Here is a 24,639-nt window from a genome sequence, read left to right as displayed (position 1 = left end):
ATATTGATTGACATACACGGCGGAGACAAGAGCTGACACATTTAAAACGAGACGACTTCTAGAAACAACAGAGATGAAAATACTCCGACGAATATCAGGAAAAAGTCTGTTGGATAGGGAGAGAAGCGAAAACATAAGAAGGTCATGCAATGTAGAAGACATAAATGGATGGGTGACAAAACGGAAACAGGAGTGGAACGAACACATTAGTAGAATGGCAGAGTATAGGATAGTACGAATAGTACGAGATAAGTCACCAAATAGACGAAGAAGTATTGACAGACCAAGAAAAAGATGGTGCGATAACTTAAACAATTTAGGAGGCTAATATTGAAGAAGAAACAGACTTTAAAGCCTACATATAAGAAGGAAGAAGAAGAACATTGGACTCATTTGTTCAATGAGACCTTTCATCATTTGTTGTAGCTCAAGCTCGGACATATAACCTTTAGTTTCGCGTGATGTCTAGTTTTCGGATTGAGAGGCACTTGACTAGGGAGTTCTTGTGGTTAGTTTGATATTATCTGAGCATACGAGTTGTTAGGTTGTATATTATATTGTTCAAGTAGGGTTAGGCCATTCGTCCACCGCCGCAACGCAACTGCAACTTGACCGCAAAAATAGTCACGTTACAGTTGCTACACAGTAAACTAGGAGCCGGACACGTAATTTTAGTACAAAGTCCGCTCAACAACGCAAATGCAACGCGGTTTAAAACGAATTGACTCACAATTGATAGCGATTTAACTGGCTGTCAGTCGCAATACAAGCGTTGCATGGATATTTTGTGAATTTTGAACAGATTATTTTGTGGTTATTGTTTTTATTTAATATGTAGAGCATATTAAATAAAAAGCTAGGCAAGCCTAGGCCTTAGCCTAGGCCTTGTAGGCCTAGGATTTTACAATTACAACTTTACAATTTTACATAATACACATGATAGTATACAGTGCTAGTCAAAAGTCCGTACCCCCCTCGTATCTTTTGAACGGTTATACCTATAATAGTGAAATTTGGAGGGAGGAAATAAACGAACGTAAGCTTCTTAACTAGTCATGACAGGTGACGTAATAGTGACAGATGACGTTACAGACCCACTGTGGCCGATAATTTTAAATGGGACCTTATGGCAAGTGATACCTCGTTTGAAAGGTACTCAAAATATATTCAGGCATACTATTTTTTTTGGGTTTTAGTTGATTTTGAGTTTGGTGAATAAATTAAGTAAATATAATATTGTAGTTTCGCATTTAATTAATAAAAATTCAAATGTCCGCCTATGGTTTTTTTGTCAAAAAAGTTGAGGTTTTCAATTCTCTAGTAGTTTTCACGTCAACGTCAACCTTTTTGACAAGTAATCATATGCGGAATTTTGAATTTTTATTAAGTAAATGCGAAACTACAATTTTATATTTATTTCATTTATTCATCAAAATTAGCTTAAACTCAAACAAAATTAGCATGGCTGAATAGGTATTTTCAATACCTTTCAAACGAGGTATCACTTGCCACAGGGCCCCATTTAAAATTATCTGTCACAGTGGCGCTGTAAAGTAATCTGTCATAATTACGTCACCTGCTATGCCTAGTTAAGAAGGTTACGTCCGTTTATTTCCTCCCTCCAAATTTTACTATTATAGGTATAACCGTTCAAAAGATACGTACGGACTTTTGACTATCACTGTATACTAATGTCTTACTATATAATTTTATTTAATATCTATGTGAAAATTGCTGTGAAAAACTAGTCTTCTTAGCAGTACCATCTTTGGCATTCTTGCTCTATCCATTCTCTCGACATGACCTGCCCACCTGTTTCTTTGCGCCTTTGTGTATCTTGTTATACTTGGTTCGTTCTAGAGCATCCTTAATTCTTGATTGGTTCTTCTTTGCCAACCGTCTTCTGTATGTTTTCCCCGAAAATAGCTCTCTGTACCTTCCGCTCCCACCTCTCTATCATTTCTTGTTCTGTTTTGTTTAGCACCCATGCCTCACATCCGTATGTGACTGTTGCTCTTATTACGGTTTTGTATATTCTGGTTTTCGTCTTTTTCGATACATACTTTGACTTTTATAATTTTTTTAAACTGCCGACCTTTCGATTACCTTTTGCTATCCTGTGCTTTAGTTCATTTTGCTCGTGTCCTTTTTAGTCTATTATGACCCCTAGATATGTAAAATTCTTTACTCTTTTTAATTTTTACTCTTTTCCATCGAACGCTGTTAACTTAAGCATATCTTCAGGTTCTCTTTCTGTATTTCCTAGCACCATGTATTTAGTTTTTTCTTCATTTATTTCTAGGCCGAATTTTTTGCCTCTCTCACTAATCTTCTCATGATTCTCTTTAATTCGTTGTTCGTCTTTGCTAGTAGCGTAAGGTCGTCGGCGTAGGCCATGCATTGATGCACGTTACGGTAGATCGTTTCTTGCGTTTCTATTCTGCTATTCCTTACAATTATTTACAAAACCAGATTAACCCTTAAACGCCCAAGGGTGGGTAAAAAATGTCCACCTAATGCGTATTCCCTTGTAACATATTTATTACGTGTTTAAAAATTTTTTAAAAATTATTTATTGTTAAAAAGACAACCCTTTCTCGAATGTTAATTTAGTTCTACCGATATTTTTGAAAATAAAAGTAGCATCTTGAGTTAAATATGGGTGGGCATAAAAAGTACACCCTTGGTAAAACTTTCTTCTAAAGGTTTCTATATAATTTCTCGTCGGTAGGAAGATAAGCCATATAATTATCGACGTATAATCTACATAATTACATAATCTACATAATTATCGGCCAATGAGGAGGCTGAAAGAAAGAATGTGGAGAAAATCGACAAATCTGAATTACAGGCTTTTACTGGTATGTTAATTTTGATGTACATTGTAATTTTGTTGTAAGGTTTGTAAATTGTTTTCAATAATATTTTAGAAGCTGCTGTGTTTATTAAGCATAAGATTCTTAAGTCTAATCCATTTCCAACAACTCTCAATAAATATATTAGCTATTTTCGAGGTGGACATTTTTTACCCACCCTTGGGCGTACATAGAACCTAAAAAAGGTTGGGCATTTAAGGGTTAAACAACACTGTCAAGAGAGGGTCACCTTGTCTAAGTCCTTTTTTGACTACAAACTCTTCCGATTTGTGACTGTTCCACACTATTTCGTAAATTGTGGTTATTGTGATTATTTTAAAATATATATTCTTATATAACAGCACAAGACTTCTGTTTTAAATTAGTAGAAGCAGTTGAAAGCATGCCTGCGTGTACAACTACAATCTAACGGAATATTCTCGCAAATATGTAGTAGAAAAGGCATGGATGGAAGTGTGGAATGTTTAAAATGCTTCCTTTTAATTTTTATTGTGTATCAGGCCATCACTACATCGTCATCTGAACTACTGACATCTTGAATGTATCTGTGATGATCTCGGGTAACAAATTCAGTCGGAGACAGGGTTAGTTAAGACATTTATTTTAAAACCAAACATACAAAAGATAAGGTAATTAGCGTTAATTACTGTACAGTCGGAAAAATGAAAAAATACCCATGAACGATCACATCAATCACTTATTTTGCATTTGCTGTCTTTTTCTAAAAATAACAGACGTTTGTTATAGAAAAAGATAGCAAATACAAAATAAGTGATTGATGTGATCGTTCATGGGTATTCTTTCATTTTTCCGACTGTACATGAATAAGTGATACTAAACGACGCCGACGATCGATTGGATTAGGAAAATAATTTATTTCAATCATTCTCTTTGCCTTATCCCTATGCGGGGTCGGCTTCCCTAATTGCATTTCTCCACACAATTCTATCTAGGGTCATATCAATGTTAATTCCCTTTACCAACATCCAGGTCTTCTTTGGTCTTCCTCTCCTACTCCTTCCAGGAATCTGCACTTCAGCTATTCTTCGTATTGGGTGATTAACGTCTCGACGTTGAACATGACCAAACCATCTTAACCTATGCTCTCTCATTTTGGCATCAATTGGTGCCACACCTAGACTTTCCCTAATATACTCATTTCTAATTTTATCCTTCTTTGTCACTCCACTCATCCATCTAAGCATTCTCATTTTCGCCACATGCATTCGTTGTTCCTCTTTCTTTTTCACTGCCCAACATTCAGTTCCGTACATCATAGCCGGTCTTATGGCTGTTTTATAGAATTTTCCCTTAAGCTTCATTGGAATTTTTCTGTCACACAACACATCATTCGCTTCTTTCCACTTCATCCATCCAGCCCTAATTCTACTGCATGCATCTCCATCTATTTCTCCATTACTCTGTAATACCGATCCTAGGTACTTAAAACTATTGCTTTTCACAATCATTTCACCATCCAAAGATACCATTTTATTTGTAGTAACTCCATCTTTACATTAACATTCCAAATACTCTGTTTTTGTCCTACTAAGTTTTAAACCTTTTTCCTCCAGAGCTTGTCTCCACTGTTCCAGTTTTTGTTCTAAGTCTCTTTCACTATTTCCTACTAACACGACATCATCAGCATACATTAAGCACCATGGAATGTTACCCTGTAGTTTCGCTGTTATCTGGTCCAAAACTAATGAGAATAAATACGGACTAAGCACAGAGCCTTGGTGCAATCCTACTTTCACATGAAATTTATCAGTCTCTCCCACACCTGTCCTAACACTAGTCGTTACTCCCTCATACATATCCCTCAGAATCTTTACATATTCACCAGGGACTCCTTTCTTATTGAGTGCCCACCACAGAATCTCTCGAGGAACTCTATCATATGCTTTCTCAAGATCGATGAATACCATATGAGCGTTTGTTTCTTTACTCCTGTATTTTTCCATCAACTGCCTTATAATGAAAATTGCATCTGTTGTTGATCTACCCTGCATAAAGCCAAATTGATTCTCGGATATTTCGGTCTCTTCACGTATCCGTCTATCAATTACTCTTTCCCATATTTTCATGGTGTGGCTAAGCAGTTTTATAGCCCTGTAGTTTGTACATTGTTGTATGTCCCTTGTTTTTGTAAACAGGTACTAGTATACTGCTTCTCCATTCGTCTGACATTTGTCCAACTTCCATAATTCTGTTAAACAAACCTGCTAGCCACCTTGTTCCTGTCTCTCCCAATGCTCTCCATACTTCCCTAGGAATATCATCTGGTCGTACCGCTTCTTTCTTTATTTTTTGAAGCGCTTGAGCCACTTCCTCGTTTTGCTACTACTCGACCATTGCTACTACTGTCTCCGTTGACTCTACAGGCTGTCTGTCAGGAAAAGAATTTATTTATTAACGCGAAATGGATATATAAGGAGAGGAAATCTCGCTCAACTCGCGAGGGGTAAGACATGAAAGGATCTACGTTCAAATTACGTAGGGGATTTAGTTGTGAACCGTCGAAATCGCTCAGTCGCCAAGACGACGGGGCTCGGAAGGTTTCGGAATATGGCCGGGGTATACTTAACTCACCTATTATACCTTGCTGATTATTATCCGTTCAACACACCGAGAGTAATCAAAATAATTTTCCATTTCCTCTTTTATACTGTCCGAGACGGTAGAAAAACACGTTTTGCTTAATACATTGGCGTACTCTAGGCGATAAAATTATATTATCGTCACATATATCTGATTGCAAATCACTCGCGTTGGTAGATGAAAGACAAACGATGCGATTCATTGGCGATAGTTGCATCCCAGTTGAGTCGTAGTTGCTTTTATCGTAAGGCCGGATATTTTTTTTATTAAAATTTCTTGTATATTAAACAGTCCTTGTAGTTGGCTGGAATATATTTGGTACATATTTCACATTTAGGTTAGGTTTGTTCTTCTAGGCATAAGTTTCTTGAGCATTGCTCTATCGAGTGGTCTCCAGTATTACAATGTTCAAATTATGTGGTATTATTCTGCTACATAAACTAAAAATTCACGAGGAAAAAGTTTTCCTGTAGTTGGTTGTATCTATACCATATATTACAGAAACGAATAAAATCCTTTATAAAAGGTATATTTGTTAAAATCCCTAAAAAGGGCTACATCACAGAACTAGTTTTAGATCGGATGACCATCATCAGTGCTTACGTGAATCTAACATTTGCTAACCACCAAAATACAGAAATATGTGGGTAAAAACCCTTCACAATTGATCCGTCATGGGAACATAGATGAATAATGTGAACTTAAACATGGATAAATGAAGAAAAAGACAGACGTACTCTCAATCATTTAATTGTGTACTTCCGACGACCGGTTTCGCTCTCTATAGGTTGCAGAGCATCATCAGGTCAACGGTTACAAGTCACTAAATGCTACAAATAAAACCAGAGTTAGAACAATGTCTGGTTATAAAAGATGCTAAAGATCCATAAGATCAAGCCAATGTTGAACAACATACATAAAATAGTAAAAACAGCAGACAAATACATATGCATGTAAAAAGGGGGGGGCAGTAACAAACGTCCCCAAGCTTACAAACACATGCAGATGTACACTGTCAACAATCATGCAATTATAACGTGTCGTACTTACATTCGGATACAAGGAGCTATAACCTCATTATTCCATAACATGATGTTTCTGCTTAAGTTATGCTAACGGGATATGGTGGAAAAGACGGAGAATGTTACAAAGGTAAACAAGTTTATAGTATTTGGGATTTCTTGAGGGTGAAGAGATAGTTGTTGAGAGACAACCAACAAATCTGTGTCTATTCTTGTTGTCAGATTTGTTGGTTGTCTCTCAACAACTATCTCTTCACCCTCAAGAAATCTAAATACTATAAACTTGTTTACCTTTGTAACATTCTCCGTCTTTTCCACCATATCCCGTTAGCATAACTTAAGCAGAAACATCATGTTATGGAATAATGAGGTTATAGCTCCTTGTATCCGAATGTAAGTACGACACGTTATAATTGCATGATTGTTGACAGTATACATCTGCATGTGTTTGTAAGCTTGGGGACGTTTGTTACTGCCCCCCCCCCTTTTTACATGCATATGTATTTGTCTGCTGTTTTTACTATTTTATGTATGTTGTTCAACATTGGCTTGATCTTATGGATCTTTAGCATCTTTTATAACCAGACATTGTTCTAACTCTGGTTTTATTTGTAGCATTTAGTGACTTGTAACCGTTGACCTGATGATGCTCTGCAACCTATAGAGAGCGAAACCGGTCGTCGGAAGTACACAATTAAATGATTGAGAGTACGTCTGTCTTTTTCTTCATTTAAAATGAACTCTCACATGCAACCCATTCAACATTTAAACATGGATGTCTAAAATATCCAAAGTATTATGATCTAGGTACCATTGAGTTCGAAATTGACTTGTTCACATGTTGACTATATTATGGTAGCAAGTAAAATTTGTTTTTATTTTCCAGGAAATGTTTTTAGAAAACCCGACAATGCTTCTACTAAACAGTTTGAGGGACACTCGAATTGCTATCTGTTCTCCTTCGGTTCTACCCTTATTTTCCGATAATTTCGATTTCCAGACTAAAGATGATTTAGTACGAGGCCTTCTGATGAACGAGGAGATTTTAGAAGGGACGGTTTATACTCATGTGTTAAAGACTAACCAATTTGGTGGAGCTATTACCTCATGGAGAATGTACCAAGCACTCAGGTAATTTCGTCTTTTTATAACAATCTTTAGTTTTGCTCATAATAACAATTCTTTCGCCATATTTTAACGTTTTTTTTTTATTTTAGCCAGCAGCTCTTAAGGAAATGGATACATCCATTGAATCTACCTAGAAAAAAGTAAGCTCAATATTTTTATTACGTTTTAAAATATATAATTCAATCTATTTTTGGTAATATTCTGAATAGTGTCGACTAATAATAACAATAAGGGAAGAGTTTTCATAATTATATTTCCTTTGGAACATTTTTCTTTTTATTTATCAATTTTATTATTACCTATTTTTTTATAATGTAGCATTTCCACATTGTTCGCTTTTCTTGTAGAGCTGTTATGCTTAATATTGGTGATCACTGAATTATTGTCAATTTCGTCAAGCTGCGGTGACGGAGTGGTTAAGTAAATTGTCTTGACGTGCTCAATCTCCATTGAGTAATTAATTAGGTAATTCTCAAGTTAATCTTTAAAAGCTATTAACACGAGCGTTTTGGGATAAATTAATGATTTTTCCACAGACATGTGGGCAATCGTAAGTGGTTCTCAGATTTGATAAAAAATATGAATATAGCCAATTTTCACATAGGACATTTATGGAAGATAAACAGTGAAATAAGGTCATATGTTGTAATGGTAGAGGAGCCCAAGCGGGGATTTTTGCAGTTAATCCAGCGCGTGAGATTATCATATTCGTTAAGGGGGCAGAAGTTCGTTAAGGAGGGCCCAAAAAAAATCTATCCTTAAAAATACTCGAAATTGTCAGATTAAGATAAGGTAAGTTAAATACATACAAGAGTGTATATTTCAAATGGGTGAGTCAAAAAGTTTCACAAAAAAAAGCGAATATTTCACGAAATGAACATCGGATCGAAAAACTAAAATATACGTCTTCAATATTTTTCAAAAATCTATCGAATGGTACTAAACAGGACCCCCACGAAGAGGGGTGGGGGTTAAATTTAAAATTTTAAATACAAACCCCGCGATATTTCGCAAAATGAACATCAGATCGAAAAACTGCAAAATACACTTTCAAAATGTTTTTGAAAAATCTATCGAATGGTACCAAACACGGTCCCCCACGGAGGTGGGGTGGGGGGTTACTTTAAAATCTTAAATGGGACCCCCAAATTTTTATTGCAGATTTGGATTCTTTAGTAGACACTTTTAGTAACTTTTATTCGAGACATTTTTTCGAGTTATGGGTAGATGGCGCTATAATCGGAAAAAACAATTGTTGGAAATGGAAAATTAAATAAAAAATGGAAAGTTCCCACTTAAATACAAAACTTTACTTAACTTTTTTTGGTTTTATTACCCAATCTTCACAACCCAATAGGTCCCCATAACGCTTGAGTAACTGCAAATTTAGCATACTTTCCTCCACTACTATTAGATGTTTGCAGTCTTGCTGACATTAAATCTCATTAAAATTGGCTCCAAACGTGTTTTTCAGAGCTGCTAAAATTTCATTTCTAAGTACCTAGCATTTCATAATTATCGCTTGTTAAATTTCCTTCTATAAAAACTGCCCAGTTAACAACTGGGTACCCGCTATACACAACCATACATTTAGTTTTTGTGGTCTTTGAGTATGCTTTCCACGTATCCACTATGGATTTATTTCACTCCAATATCTTAAATCTTGGCGATTTACATTCCTACACATTGTAAATATTGCTTCTTCGGAAAAACATAATATATTGTTAACGAAATTCTTGTCAGTTACAATTTCATTCATCATTACCGTACTAAACTGTAATCTACGGTCGTAGTCATCTTCATTTAATTCTTGCAACAATTGGCTCTTGTTGGGTTTAAATGAAGTCTTATGTAATATTACGCAGGACTGAAGAATGATCTACATCATGCAATTCTGTAGCTCTGCCTAATGATTTATCTGGATCTTCAACGACACTGCTAAAGTTTTATTTACATTTGAATCTTTTACCCGTCCATATCATCTTTTACTCGTCCAGTGTCCTCAGAGCGTTTTACAATGTTTTGTACCGCCGCGGCCGCCTTATGGATAGGAGAGTGCTTTGGGAAAGTATCGTTGAATAAGTTAGCAACTTCACTGTAAGATATTTTTCTATCGCCGCTAGTCCCTCATCATTAAAAAAGTAATACGTTATTTTTCATTAAAAACCACGTTTATTGTAGAGCTTTTATAAACACATAAAACAACTGTCAGTTTTAGTTATTATTACAATTTACTCTACAAAACTTTTCAATAATTTTTAGCTTTATGAATTAATGTCAAAATCACAGTATTCTATATTTACATCAAAACTATTTGTCACTGGACTTTCGTGACTAGATAAAATACCAAGTGTTACATATACAGGGTGCGCCAAACCTCTGGTTTTCTTTGATTACGGCTAAACTATGGGATATACAAAAAAATGTTTTTAACAAAACTAATGTATATCAAAACCGTATATAATTTAAAACTATTTTCAATTATACAGGGTGAGTCATAACGACGGTATTAACCAAACTTTTATTTTTTTAAATGGGACACCCTATATATTAAATCATTTTTGAATATAGTTTTTAAAAATTTGAAAAATTTGTATAAGGTCTTATAGGCCTAAGTTAATAATTTTCGAAATATGTATTTACATTTTTATTGAGAAAAATGGTGATATTTATAGGACTGTGGATTATGTTTCCAAGGTAATAAAAATTTAACTGGTAGGTCAGTTTTTATAATATAGTGTCATTTTTAAATAATTTAATATCTTATAGCCATAAAATATACAGTGTGATCACTATTTGCAAAATCAAAATTTTCTCATTTTTTAAAATGGAATACCCTGTATATTAGTATTGCATTTTGTAGTAAATATTACAACCTTTCTTTTGGTATAAGGTTGTATGTACATAGCATGTTTGGCTTTGTAAATATTTAAAAAAGAACTGTAGATTTTACGTTTTGCGGATATTTTATATCCGCGATAATTTTAGTTAAATTTTTTTGCAAAAGAAATTATAATCTGATTTTAGAAACAAACACTAAAATATCAAAAATAAAAATAAAAACGTAATTAAAGATTAAAATAAAACGTATGCAAGTGCAACTTAATTGAATTCAATAACTTTAAAATTATGTTACAAACAATTTTTTACCATACTAATAAGTAATTAATATGGATAAATTAATTATTCAATTAAACAATCAATTTTCAAATCTACCCTAGAAATTTTTCTACCCTAGTAACAGTGTACCCAATTTTTTTAGTTAAATTGTATTTACGAGTGAGATCAGTTAATAACTTTTTAATTTACCTACATCTCGAGAACGTATAAAGTATGCTTTGAAACAAATGAACGTTATAGAAGTATATTATAAATTAAATAGTATATGGGCCGGTTGTTCGAACGCTAATCAGAAATGATCATTATCAAATATTTAATTACTGTCGCCAACTGTCAATGTCAACTTTGTTTGGGTTGCTGAAAACATAATTATGGATTACAATTATGAAATTAGTTAATCAATTATGTTAATAATTGTTATGTTAATTGATTAACTAATCTCATAATTATAATCAATTATGTTTTCAGCAATCCAATCAAAGTTGACATTGACAGTTGGTGACAGTAATTAAATATTTGATAGTGATCATTGTTGATTAGCGTTCGAACAACCGGCTCTAAATGTAGTCGTGTCACAAAAGCTGCTAATAATTTCTAATTGTTTCGCCCAAAACAAAAAATGTCATATCCACCAATTGTTCCGTTGAAAAATTAAAATTTATAATATAAAAAATTGTTACAAAAATTTAAACTTCAAAAGAATTACCAGCTTTTGTGACACCAGTTAATACTATTTATATTAATAAATAATTTGGCTAATACATTTAACATTCATTTGTTTCCAAGCATGCTTTATAATTATGTTCTCAAGATGTAAGTACATTTAAAAGCTAAATTAAAAGTTTAACTGATCTTACTCGTAAATACAATATAACTAACAATTAATTTGGTACAGGAAAGTTGCTGTGGTAGAAAAATTACTAGGGTAGATATCAAATTTGGTTGTTTATTTAATTTAGTAACTAATTTATGTATTCATTAGTATGGTAAAATATTTTTTGTAAAAAATAATTTTAAGTTATCAAATTCAATTGAATTGTACTAGTAAACGAATTATTTTAATCTTTAATTACGTTTTTATTATTATATTTGATATTTTGATGTTTCTAAAACCAGATTATAATTATTTTTTTTGCAAAAAATTGTTTAATAAAAAATCAGCAAAAACGTAATATCTATAGTTTTTTTTTAAATATCTACAAAACAAAACATGCTAGGTACATACAACCTTATACCAAAAGAAAGGTTGTAATATTTACTACAAAAGGTAATACTAATATACAGGGTGTTTGATTTAAAAAAATGAGAAAATTTTGTATTTGCAAATAGTGATCACACTGTATATTTTATGGCTATATGTCAAATATGTTAATTTATTTAAAAATAACAGTACACTAAAAAAACTTTGAGATGTCATGTAAATTTTTATTACCTTGAAAGCCTAATTCACAGCCCTTTGAGTATTACCATTTTTCTGAAAAAAGTGTAAACATTTCGAAAATTGTTAACTTTAGGCCTAAAATACCTTATATAAATTCTTAATATTTTTAAAAAATATATTCAAAAATGATTTAATATATAGGGTGTTCCATTAAAAAAAAAACACAACTTTGGTTCGTACCGTCGTTATGACTCACTCTGTATAATCGAAAATAATTTTAAATTATAGACGGCTTCGATATACATTAATTTTGTTAACAATATTTTTTTGTATATCCCATAATTTAGCCGTAATCAAAGAAAACCAGAGGTTTGGCGCACCCTGTATGTTTGAGTTCGTATTGCAGTCAGGATTTCAATAATAGTACAACATACAAAGTATTGTATTTAAAAAAAGAAAATGGCTAGTGGTGTCAGAAAAATGTTAATTCTGGCAATATTCCAAACATCAAACTTGCAACTATTCTGGTTTTTGTACAATTCAGACCATCCCTTTAAGAGATAATAGGGAACTTACACATTTTTTTATTACATAATAATGTTCAGTTTTGTTTAAAAATGAGATTTCCAAAATTTTACACTTCAAAAACTTATAATAACTTAGAAGTACAAATTTAAAATCTTCTGTGTATTTAAAATAGTTCAAACGACCCGTGACGTCACATAATTATACTTTATTTATGTTTATGGTTAGGTATATTTATATTTTAATGACATTTATCGAATGCCATTGTAATAATATATATTGTTCGTCCGCTATAACTTTTCCCATGCGTCACCATTCATTTTCAAACAAATTAAGTCAAAACATAAAGTGAAACGAACGTCGATGTGTATACATTTTGTATACTGTATACTATATCCTACACACATCGGCGTATGTTTCACTTTATGTTTTGACTTAATTTGTTTGAAAATAAATCGTGACGCATGGGAAAAGTTATAGCGGACGAACAATATACCAGTTTGTTGAGAATGGAGTTTGATACAGTTTTTGAAGAAAAGGAAAGAAGGTTTACTTTGGAAAATAAAAGAAAACACTATAAGTGTTGTCTAGTGCCATTTTGTAAAAGTACAACTATTAAAAATCCCAATAAAATATTTATTGGAATACCAGCCGATAAAAAACGGAATTTGAGAGAGTGGTTTGGCTGCACCACTAATGAACTTTTTAGGTCAGCTGTAAACAAGGTCAGGATAGCCTTGATGATTTCCGATCTCCGATAGGAGTGGCACAATAAGAAGAAAAAACATCGTTTAAAGTGGTTACTTGCAGCCGAAAAAACGTTCAAGGTATTACCAGAGAACGGCAGTTCTCGTCAGTGGCGCACAACCCCAACAACAATACACCTACAAGTGACACTATATATACAAGAAATTTTAGATTTTCGAAATCTGACTGAATTGAAAATTGGACCAAATACCATCTTAAAGTTTAGGAAAAAACTCACCCATCCATATGTCAACTCTCCATTTTGGTCCAATGGTGTGGATTTTACGGCCCTTCCCATTTAGGGTCTGTTTTTCGTTCTCGTCCCCAAAACTCCCAAAAATTTAAGTCCGACCTTTACGGCTTCTGATAGTACTGATCATTACCTTTCCAACGGATGTCTAATTTTGAAAATCGGTTATACTATTCAAAAGTTACCGAGCTCAGAAGTATGACTCAATTTTTATTTAAAAAGGGGAAAATGTTTGTGGATATGTTTGTATGTATTTTTGTATGTGTGTGGAAAAGTTACACCGATCTGAATTTTTTCTGTGTTTCAAGAGGGTTTGAGAGCCGATTCAGAACCGGTGTAATTTTTGACTTCTGACTACCCGTAAGCCCGCTAGAGGGCTAGGTAGATACAAAATAGCATATTTTTTGGGCGTATATATCTTAGGTTCAAGGAGAGACAGGAAGATCGCAAATACACCAAATCAATAGGGTTGAGTTAAACTTTCAAACGGTGCCTAAGCTATCAAGCTGAAACATATACGCTGCTCACCATACCCGAAAAACTAAAAAATTAAACTTTGAAAATTTTGGTTATTCGACAATTACTCAAAATTTCAACCTACGAATTGCGCCAATAACTAAGCGTTTGTAGAAGGTTTCTAGACGCATCTAACGGTGTATACCTCATATCTGGGAATATTCGAATTTTTAAGTTATAGGCTTCATAAGTATGATTTAATCTATTTCTTATGGGAAAACGGTTTTTCAAGCTCAATAATTCCTGTAATACGTTGTTATCATAATCTTGGATCAAACTCATGTTTATTGATCAAAATCAGTTAAGCCGTTCAAAAGTTATAGAGCTCCAAAAGTATAATTAGTCCAGGAACTGAAACTTTTCACTTCGCAATTTTTACGGAATGGATCGATTTGCTTGAAAATTTGACAATAAGTAGTCGAAAGTCCAAGGATCAAAATCTATATGATGCCAAAAGACGCTTTTACGATGGGGTGGTTACCACCCCATCTTGGGAGTGGAAATTTTTTATTATATTTTGACCGCAAATGTTGGTAAAAACATTAATTGTAAGCAAAAAATGTTTTATTCATTTTTTTGATAAAACTAATAGTTTTCGATTTATTGGTTATCGAAAGTGTTTCATATCGAAAAAATCAATGTTATTAATCAGTTTTCTGCTAATAACTCAAAAAGTTTTTGCTTTATAAAAACAACTTTACTTAACGAATATATATCTTTTAAAAAAGAAACAAAGTGTTTTTTATCTTTAAGACCAATAGTAATCGAGCTGTACTTTATTATATGTTAGCTTTTCTTTGTCAAATACTAAATATTATATGTAGTTTCAAAGTCAAAAGACGGAAAAACTATGCATTTTTCGAGGATAACTTATAGAAACTAATTTTAAATGTTTAAAAAGATCTATCTTCAAAAATATAAAATAAAGTATGTAGCTTAAAAATTAAGTGACTTATAATGAAAAGAATGCCAGTCTCTATTTTTTCAGTCAAAAAGTTATCGGAAACAACCCCTAATTACCACCCTAATTAAAATTAGTCATCGACCTTATTCCCTATTTTTTATTTATGTATTTTTAATAGATTACAGAAGTTTGACCTGCTTAAAACAATTAGTTTTTAAAAAACTGGAGTTAAAAGCTAATAAGGAATTTTTGTAGTTTGATAAAACATGCCCTTTTCTTCAGAATAGAAAGATTAGCATCAGAGATGCGAAAAATGTTTAGATATGAAAATCTAGCTTGTTTAATTCTTAAGAACTTATTTTACGAAAATTTTTTCTACAACAAGAATTGAGTGAGCTACAGACAATTAGAACTTGTAATAACATGCAAAAACCACCTTTATCAACCCTTTCAAAGTCACCTCTTTTTGCGACTGAGGATTTTAAAAGGATTTATTATTTAACAAACTTTGTAATATAAAAAATAAAAAAGTTAAGGCTAAAAAACCAATAAATAAAAAAAATGGAAAAATCCAATTGGAAGCATAATAATGTAGGCTAGCGGTGCTTTCTTGTACGATGTACGTTAAAAACTTATTACCAGAGAACGACAGTTCTCGCCAGTGACGCACACCTGCACCCCCCTACACGCGACACTATATTATATACACGAAATTTTCGATTTTCTAAATCTGACTGAATTGAAAATTGGGCCAACTCCCATCTTAAAGTTCAGGAAATGACTCACCCATTCATATGTCAACCATCCATTTTGGTCCAAGGGTGTGGATTTTACGGACCTTCCTATTTTGGGTCTGTTTTTCGTTCTCGTCCCCAAAACTCCAAAAAATTTCGAAAGTTTAAGTCGACCTTTACGACCTCTAATAGTACTGATCTTTACCTTTCCAACGCATATCTAATTTTGAAAATCGGTTATACCATTCAATAGTTACCGAGCTCAAAAAATATGACTCAATTTCTATTTTAAAAAAGGGAAAATGTTTGTGGATATGTATGTGTGTATGTGTGTGGAAAAGTTAAACCGATCTGAATTTTTTTTCTGTGTTTGTAGAGGGGGTCATGGCCGATTCAGAACCGGTGTAGTTTGTGACTTTTGACCACCCATAAGTCAGCTATAGAACTTGGTAGGTACAAAACGGCATATTTTTTGGGAGGATATATCTTCGGTTCAAGAAGAGACAGGAGAACCTCAAATACACCAAATCAATAGTGTTGAGCTAAGCTTTCAAATGGTGTGTAAGCCGTCAGGATCAGACATATACTCGGCTCAGTGTAGCCGAAAAACTGAAAAACTAAACTTTGAAAATTTTGGTTTTTCGACAATTACTCAAAATTTCAACCTACGAATTGCGCCAATAACTGAGCATTTGTAGAAGGACTCCAGACAAATCTAACGGTGTATACCTCATATTCGGGAAAATTCTAATTTTTAAGTAATAGGCTTCATAAGTATGATCAAATCTATTATCTATGGAAAAACGGTTTTTCAAGCTCAATAATTCCTGTAATAGCTTCAGTTATCTTACTTGACCTTTGGTGCATCAGATATTACTTGTCAGTATGTTTCAAACTCATGTTTAGGGATCAAAATCGGTTAAGCCGTTTAGAAGTTATTAAGCTACAAAAGTATAATCCAATTAACGATTATTCCGTTTGTGTAGTTGCAGTGGTTACGACGCTAAATTTGATCTGACAACGGGCAATCCGAGTTTATTTACCGGCCATCCCAATATCTTTTTCAATCTATTTCGAATAGAAAAAAAATCTAGTGTCCATTCGATGGACACTAGATCATTTGAGAGGTAATGCGACAAAGGCGACCATTTATAAAACTTAACGTGTAATCGAGAAACATTGCATTCAACTTCATACATTTAATGTATAAATAACTTTGAAAAACTCCTGATACAAGAATAAAAAACTGCTAAGCGCCGTAAAAATGAGTGGCGCATACAATATTCCAGCTACAAAAGTTCTGATATGAATAATTACGTGGCGCGAAAATGTATTTTCGTTTTGATGCAAAACAAAATTCTAGTTTTAATTTAAAAGATTTTTCCATAATATTTGCTAAATTTGAAGTAAACGCGCCACAAAAGAGTTTCAAAATTCAAACTGTATCAAAGTTACTCTTTTGTGGCGCGTGTACTTCAAATTTAGCAAATATTATGGAAAAATCTTTTAAAATAAAACTAAAATTTTATTTTGCATCAAAATGAAAATACATTTTCGCGCCACGTAATATTCATATCAGAACTTTTGTAGCTGGAATATTGTATGCGCCACTCATTTTTACGGCGTTTAGCAGTTTTTTATTCTTGTTTCAGTTATACAGGGTGGTTCATCTTATTCGCCTCGGTCCCTGTACGGAAAACCACTTGATATTAAAAAAAAATTCTTCACAGAAATATACAGGGCCTTTAATACTACAATCTAAAATAATGTGAATTATACAGGGTGCTCCAAAAAAGAGTGGTATATCAAAGTTATATTTTTTCTTATGGAATGCCCTATATCTGATGACATTACTGAATTGACCTTAAAAATAAGCTATACTTTCATAAGGGTTCCCTATACCTAAATACACTACCTATTTTTATGAAAATGTAAGGTTTTAGAAAAAAATAAATATCTACGAATCTAAGAATCAGTAACAAATTCTTTCTTGGATCTTAATAATAGACTATTTAGCATACTTAAACAGATGCTTACTGAAACAAAATTTCTTACAGGGTGGTCAAAATATGAGATCATTCTATTAACAAATTCAAGCTGTAATAACTTACTTATTTTAAATAGAACATCCTGATGACACCCTAATGACAGTATCTTGTCTAAGTATATTGCCGGTGTTGGTGGTGTGTTGTACATAACCACGACGTAGGTACTTAATTCTAATTTTTAAAGCTTACAAATTAGGAAATCTTTAAATATTTAAAAAATGAAGGGAGATAGGTATAGGAAACCCTAATAAGAATTGAAAGCAAAATAAATTTTCTACGCGATAGACTAGTAAGATACAGGGTGTTCCATTTAAAATAAATAAGTTATTACAGCTTGAATTTGTTAATAGAACAATCTCATATTTTGACCACCCTGTAAGAAACTTTGTTGCAATAAGCATCTGTTAAAGTATGCTAAATAGTCTATAAGAATTTATTACTGATTCTTAGATTCGTAGATATTTATTTTTTTCTAAAACCTTACATTTTTATAAAAATCGAAATAAATCAAAACACCCTGTATTTAGGTATAGGGAACCCTTATGAAAGTATAGTTTATTTTTTAAGTTCAATTCAATAATGTCATCAGATATAGGACATTCCATAAGAAAAAATATAACTTTGATATACCACTCTTTTTGGCGCACCCTGTATAATTCACATTATTTTTAGATTGTAGTATTAATGGGCCTGTATATTTCTGTGAAGAATTTTTTTTTAAATATTAAGTGGTTTTCCGTACAGACAGGCGAGGCGAGTAAGTGGTTTTCCGAGGCGAATAAGATGAACCACCCTGTATACAAGGTCTTCATATTATATCATTTTATCGTAAGTATAATATCTGTTGTCTACTTAACAAAAACATTTAATAATAAATTGAATTGAGAAAACGGTTTCCGGTTTGCCGGTTTGACCTACTTAAATATTAGTTCGAAATTGTCTTAATAACAAAAACACTCAATTATTAGTCAGAAATAGCAACTATCAAAATATTTATAAAACTCGAGTGTCAGTGTCAAAACAAATGCCAAACTTAATGAATTAATGGCGAGGACATCCGATACTATAGTGATATGACGTCACGGCCAATGAGGGCGCGTTTTGGTCTGGCAATAATTTGAATTTTTAATCGTTTTTAGGGGCCAAACGAAAGACAAAAAAACTTTTTTTTCTTTGATATATGTTTTATATTGTGTTCTGTTGTGATTTATAGCATTTTTTTCGAATTTAAAATTTTATGCAAGTTCCCTATTAGACGTTTCCAGATTTTGTTCTACTCAGTACCTATGCATATTCTGATGTAGTAGACGGATAGGCAGCGCTGAAAAATCTCTTTGAATTTACTAAAGCTAAATTTTTCACAGTTGATTACTGTGATTGTGTAGAGAAACATACTGCGGTCGGTCAAGCGAAACGTAGAACAGGGGTTACTGGGAGGGTATCAAAGTTACTTTCCTACGAAGGTAATTAAATCCATTTACTAAGGCTGAAAATCAGTACACACATTCTAAATTGAATATAAATAAAAGTTATTATAGTCTGTCAGCTGTATGCCGGGACAGAGCCGGTCGGTCGGCCCCAATGAATGTACAGCGTTATTCACTATATTTTGACCCCCTTGTAAACAGTTTTATTTACAGAATTAGAAAAAAATGTAAAATACAAAAGTTATTCGATTTTTTAATTACGATTTTTCGTACTAGTGACGTCATCCATCTGGGCGTGATGACGTAATCGACTATTTTTTTAAATGAGAATTAATAGGGGTCGTGTGCTAGCTCATTTGAAAGATTATTCAATTCTCTATACAGTACTATAAACATTAAGATCATTATTTATACAGGGTGTCTAATTTTTTTTAATTATTAATTAAACAATTAATTTAATTAAAAAAAATTTTTGGACACCCTGTATAATAAATCGTGTTAATGTTTATATTACTTAATAGGGAATTGAATAACCTTTCAAATGAGTTAGCACTCGACCCCTATTCCCATTTAAAAAAATAGTCGATTACGTCATCACGCCCAAATGGATGGAGTTACTAGTACGATATACATATATGTCAAAAAATCATAATTTAAAAATAATTTAAAAACTTTTGTATTTTACATTTTTTTAATTCTGTAAATAAAGCAGTTTACAAGGGGGTCAAAATATAGTGAATAACCCTGTACATTCACTGGGGCCGATCGATCGGCTCTGTCCCGTCATACAGCTGACCGACTATAATAACTTTTATTTATATTTAATTTAGAATGTGTGTACTGATTTTCAGCCGTAGTAAATGGATTTAATTACCTTCGTAGGAAAGCAACTTTTATATCATTTCAGTAACCCTGTTCTACGTTTCGCTTGACCGACCGCAGTATGTTTCTCTACACAATCACAGTAATCAACTGTGAAAAATCTAGCTTTAGTAAATTCAAAGAGATTTTTCAGCGCTGCCCCTTGTACTATAAGGTTATGTACCTACTGTTATGCCATATTCTTAGTGTGACCAACTCCAATTCAGTTGAATTCTGGACAAGACTGAAAAAAATACTTGAAATCCGGGACTTTTCAATGAAAATCGGGCCATTTTTTATTTTTTAAATATAGGACTTTAATATCATCATTTTATTGATTATTTAACACTTTTATGTTGACAATGATATGTTTAATGGGATTACGCCACAATTGGTTATAATAATAATTATATTTTTGTTAGTTTTTGACGTTTCGACTTCCAATCATTCTCAAAAAAGGAAAAATTAGAAAATAAAGTGATGTTGGATTTCCATGTAAATATAACCTTAGGTTAAAAATATAATTGCCAAACAGGCCACAAAAAAACAGCGTCAAAACATTTAAAAATCAATCCATTCATATTTTAAATTGACCTCAACAAACAAAATATGATGCATTCAATGTATTGTTGCAATCTAATTCTTTACATTGCTTATTTTTTAAAATCATAATTATTGTCGATTTTTTTTTCGTCCCAACAATTTAATTTGATGTGTATTCTTAAAAGAATAACGAAAAAAAATAGAATTTTACCAAAACGTTAAAAATTCGGATGGCCCGGAAGCCTTTTCCGGGACGCCGGGACACGACTTCGTAATTCGGGCCATGTCCCGGATTTTTCGGGCTAGTTGGTCACACTACATATTCTAGATAAATCCTGACTTTTGCTAGCCTTCTATTGCTAATGTTTTTGTAATGTGATTACTTTCATGTTCTGTCTTGTCTTTTTTAACCCATTGTGTATACTTCTTCTCCATGTCTTTTATGGCTTACCCACTCTTTTTTCACTACTATTACATAACTACACTCGGGTGCAAAATTAACCGGACACCTTAAAAATGGGTAATTTTTGATGTCTCGCAATTCCTAAACCTGTTGTCCGATTTAAGTGATTTTTAATATGTTATAGCCTTATTCTTTAACAATACCGTGTTAATAATATTGTTGCTAAACAGGTAAATTTTAATTGTATACGAGGTGTACCAATGAAACTGTGTTTTTTTCTTAAACTTCGCATCACCCTGTGGAATATTCTAGCATTTATAAAATACTGAAATTGAAATCTAACTACAGCCTCATGTTTTCTAAACATTTTGCTTTTTGGTTCATTCGCGTACATTGGACCATAAAAAAGTTAGGTAATTTAACAACTAGCCATGTTTTCATCAATACAGGGTCTTTTTATATAAGTATGGCAACCTTTAAAGGGTAATTCTGCATAAAAAAATAATGACAGTTTGCTTTATAAACGGTATGTCCGCAAATGCTTCGTTTCTAAGATAGGGGGGTGTTGAAATTTTTCTTACAAACTGATGATTTATTTATTGCTTTAAAACCGGTTGAGATATGCAAATGAAATTTGGTGGGTTTTAAGACGTAGTTATTGCACATTTTTTGACATTCAACTAAGAATTTAATATTCACCATTGGCGCGCATACGGATAATATGACAACTCATATTACCCGTATGCGCGCCAATGGTGAATATTAAATTCTAAGTTGTATGTCAAAAGTTGTATAATAACTACGTCTTAAAACCCACCAAATTTCATTTGCATATCTCAACCGGTTTTAAAGCAATAAATAAATCGTCAGTTTATAAGAAAAATTTCAACACCCTCTATCTTAGAAATAAAGCATTTGCGGACATAGGTTTATAAAGCAAACTGTCATTATTTTTTCATGTAGAATAACTCCATAAAGTTTGCCATGCTTATTTAAAAACATAATGTTTTGATAAAAAACATGGCTAACTGTTAAAGTACCTAACTTTTTAACGGTCCAACATAAGCGAATGACTCAAAAAACAGAATGTTGAGAAAACATGAGGCTATATTTGGGTTTAAATTTGAGTATTTTGTAAATGTTAGAATACTCCACAGGGCGATGCGAAGTTTGAGAAAAAAACAGTTTCATTGGTACACCCGGTATACAATGAAAAGTTACCTGTTTAGCAACAATATTATTGGAACGATATTGTTGAAGAATAAAGCTATAACATATTAAAAAATCACTCAAATCGGACAACAGGTTTAGGAATTGAGAGACATCAAAAATTACCCATTTTTAAGGTGTCCGGTTAATTTTGCACCCGAGTATATTTTTAATTATGCTGACCACAATTTTAATTTTTATAGCAACAGAATGCTGAAAAATGACGTTATTATCGGACCTGGCACTAATATTCCAGAATCTTCTCAAGCTAATAGAACAATTTTAGGACCAAATGTAATCGTGGGTACTAACGTCATATTAAACGAATGCTATGTATATTCTGATACCAAAATAGAGAACGGCGTTGTGATATCTCATAGTGTAATAGGTCCAAATTGTACTATTAAAGCCAATTCAGTAGTGAAAAATGGAAGTATACTAGGCGAAGGTACCGTTATAGAGAAAGGAAGTTGTATTGATGATTGTCTTGTCCAAGCTGAGCCACCCGAAGATGGTAAGTTACAATTCATATTTTTGTCTCATTCGATCTAATAATTAGTTTACTCACTTACTTATTTGTGGCTTTACACAGCATATTCTGTTGAGACTACATCTCAATCGCCATTTCTTCTTCTCATATAATATATGGTCTTCGGTGAGGTCTTTTTTTCCATTGCTATTCTTATTTGCCCAATCCACTGTAATCTAGTAGGTCCTCTTTTCCTCCTTCTATTTGGTTTCCATTTTCAAGTTCTTATCGGTATTCTTGTCTTGTCCATTCTTCGCATATGTCCATACCCGAATAATTTTCGTTTTCCTATTTCATCTTTTAGTTCTCTAATTCGTTTATTTCTCACTTTGCCCATTAGTGTTCATTTGCAGTTTTTATTCTCTTTTCCATTCTTTTATTTGTCAACCACGTCTCTGAACCATACTAGTCCAGGATAAGCTAGAAATAGACTATGTTCGGGACACTCAGAAATCCAAGTAGCTGACTACTTTTTTAGTTATTGTAGACCTATAGGAAGAAAACCTACCTGTTTCCTGCCTAGAGTTCGCGTCCGTTTTTTAATTATATTAACAATTTGGTGCAAAAATCGCGATATTTTCGATTTTTTGCACCCCATTGAAAAGCTAAATAGTTGACATAATTTAAATTTAATTTTTTAGAAGATTAAAAAACCTTCAAAATGCCGATTTTTGAAAGTTAAAAAGTTAATTTGTTGCTACGCAAACTGAAAAATAAGTGAAAATCGTTATTTGCTAATAACTTTCACTAAAACTACCTTTGAACTTTAGTGTTTTACCCAAAGTTGGGTATTGGGGTACTTAACAAATCCTCAAAATTTGAGACCGATCCATTAATTAGTTTAAGAGTTATTCTAATTGTTTATCCCAGAGACCTTTATTTTGCAATAACATAAGACAGAAAACAATGAAGATAGGCAATTCTGCGAATGCCAAATGAAAGTAGAAAACTGATGCTATCAAAATGTACTAAAAAAAGATAAAAAAATTATCTAATATAGTCAAAAATCCTAATGCCAATTTGTGAAGTTTTGTAGTTTATAAACATTTAGAATAACTTCAAAAATATTGTCCGTAGACAAAATCATTTTACATATTAGAAAAGCTGGTATTTTATACGAATTTTTGAAAAGGTAGTTCAATTGGTGACTAGTCGTGGTAAGTGAAGCGGAAGCTGGGAGCCGACAAATGCACGAGTTCAAAAACTAAAAAAGGCAACTTAAAACTACAGTGGAACCTCAATAACTCGGATTAATTGGGACCGCGGCCAATCCGAGTTATCGAAAATCCGGGTTAGCCGGAGAATATGGTATAAATTAATAAAATACGGTATACTTACAGATAAACTCCGTTATAATTGAAATAACATGAAATATATTATATATATATATATATATATATATATATATATATATATATATATATATATATATATCAAACAGATGAAATAGAGAATGTGGAAAAATCCCCTTACGAACAATTCACACATCCACCATTTCGGGTTGGGAAAAAATTTTTTTGAATAGAATCAAAGATCCAAACACCAGTTCTTAGAAATGTGTTTCGCCCTCTTCAACCTCTCTGGGCTTATCAATAAAGATGAGAGGTTGAATATCTTTAGACACATTCCAATCAAAAAACAACATTCGAGACCTAGACATAGAAGGTGCGTAAATCTACGGCAAGTCCGACAATGACAGTCTCAAGTTTTAATTCCCTAATTACTTAAAGTAAGTAAAATATATGTTTAAAAACATGAGATGTAGATCCTTGAAACACACTCAGTGATCAAAAGATCCAAGGTTAATGGTTTGAC

General features: G+C 32.7%; 1 protein-coding gene across 2 annotated transcripts in view; it reads left to right on the top strand.

The window, feature by feature from the left end:
* LOC114334800 (translation initiation factor eIF-2B subunit epsilon) overlaps window positions 1-24,639 on the top strand; it is a 103,739-nt gene that overhangs the window by 41,412 nt on the left and 37,688 nt on the right. For both annotated transcript variants that reach the window (XM_050654311.1, XM_050654312.1), the window contains exons 5-7: window positions 7,386-7,630; window positions 7,717-7,767; window positions 22,499-22,809. In XM_050654311.1, coding sequence (XP_050510268.1) covers window positions 7,386-7,630; window positions 7,717-7,767; window positions 22,499-22,809 — 607 coding nt within the window. The remainder of the gene's footprint in view (window positions 1-7,385; window positions 7,631-7,716; window positions 7,768-22,498; window positions 22,810-24,639) is intronic.

Source organism: Diabrotica virgifera, chromosome 6, assembly GCF_917563875.1.
Source record: "Diabrotica virgifera virgifera chromosome 6, PGI_DIABVI_V3a".
NCBI lineage: Eukaryota > Metazoa > Arthropoda > Insecta > Coleoptera > Chrysomelidae > Diabrotica > Diabrotica virgifera.
Note: the sequence above shows the minus strand (reverse complement) of the source record. Positions and strands in the feature narration are given on the sequence as shown.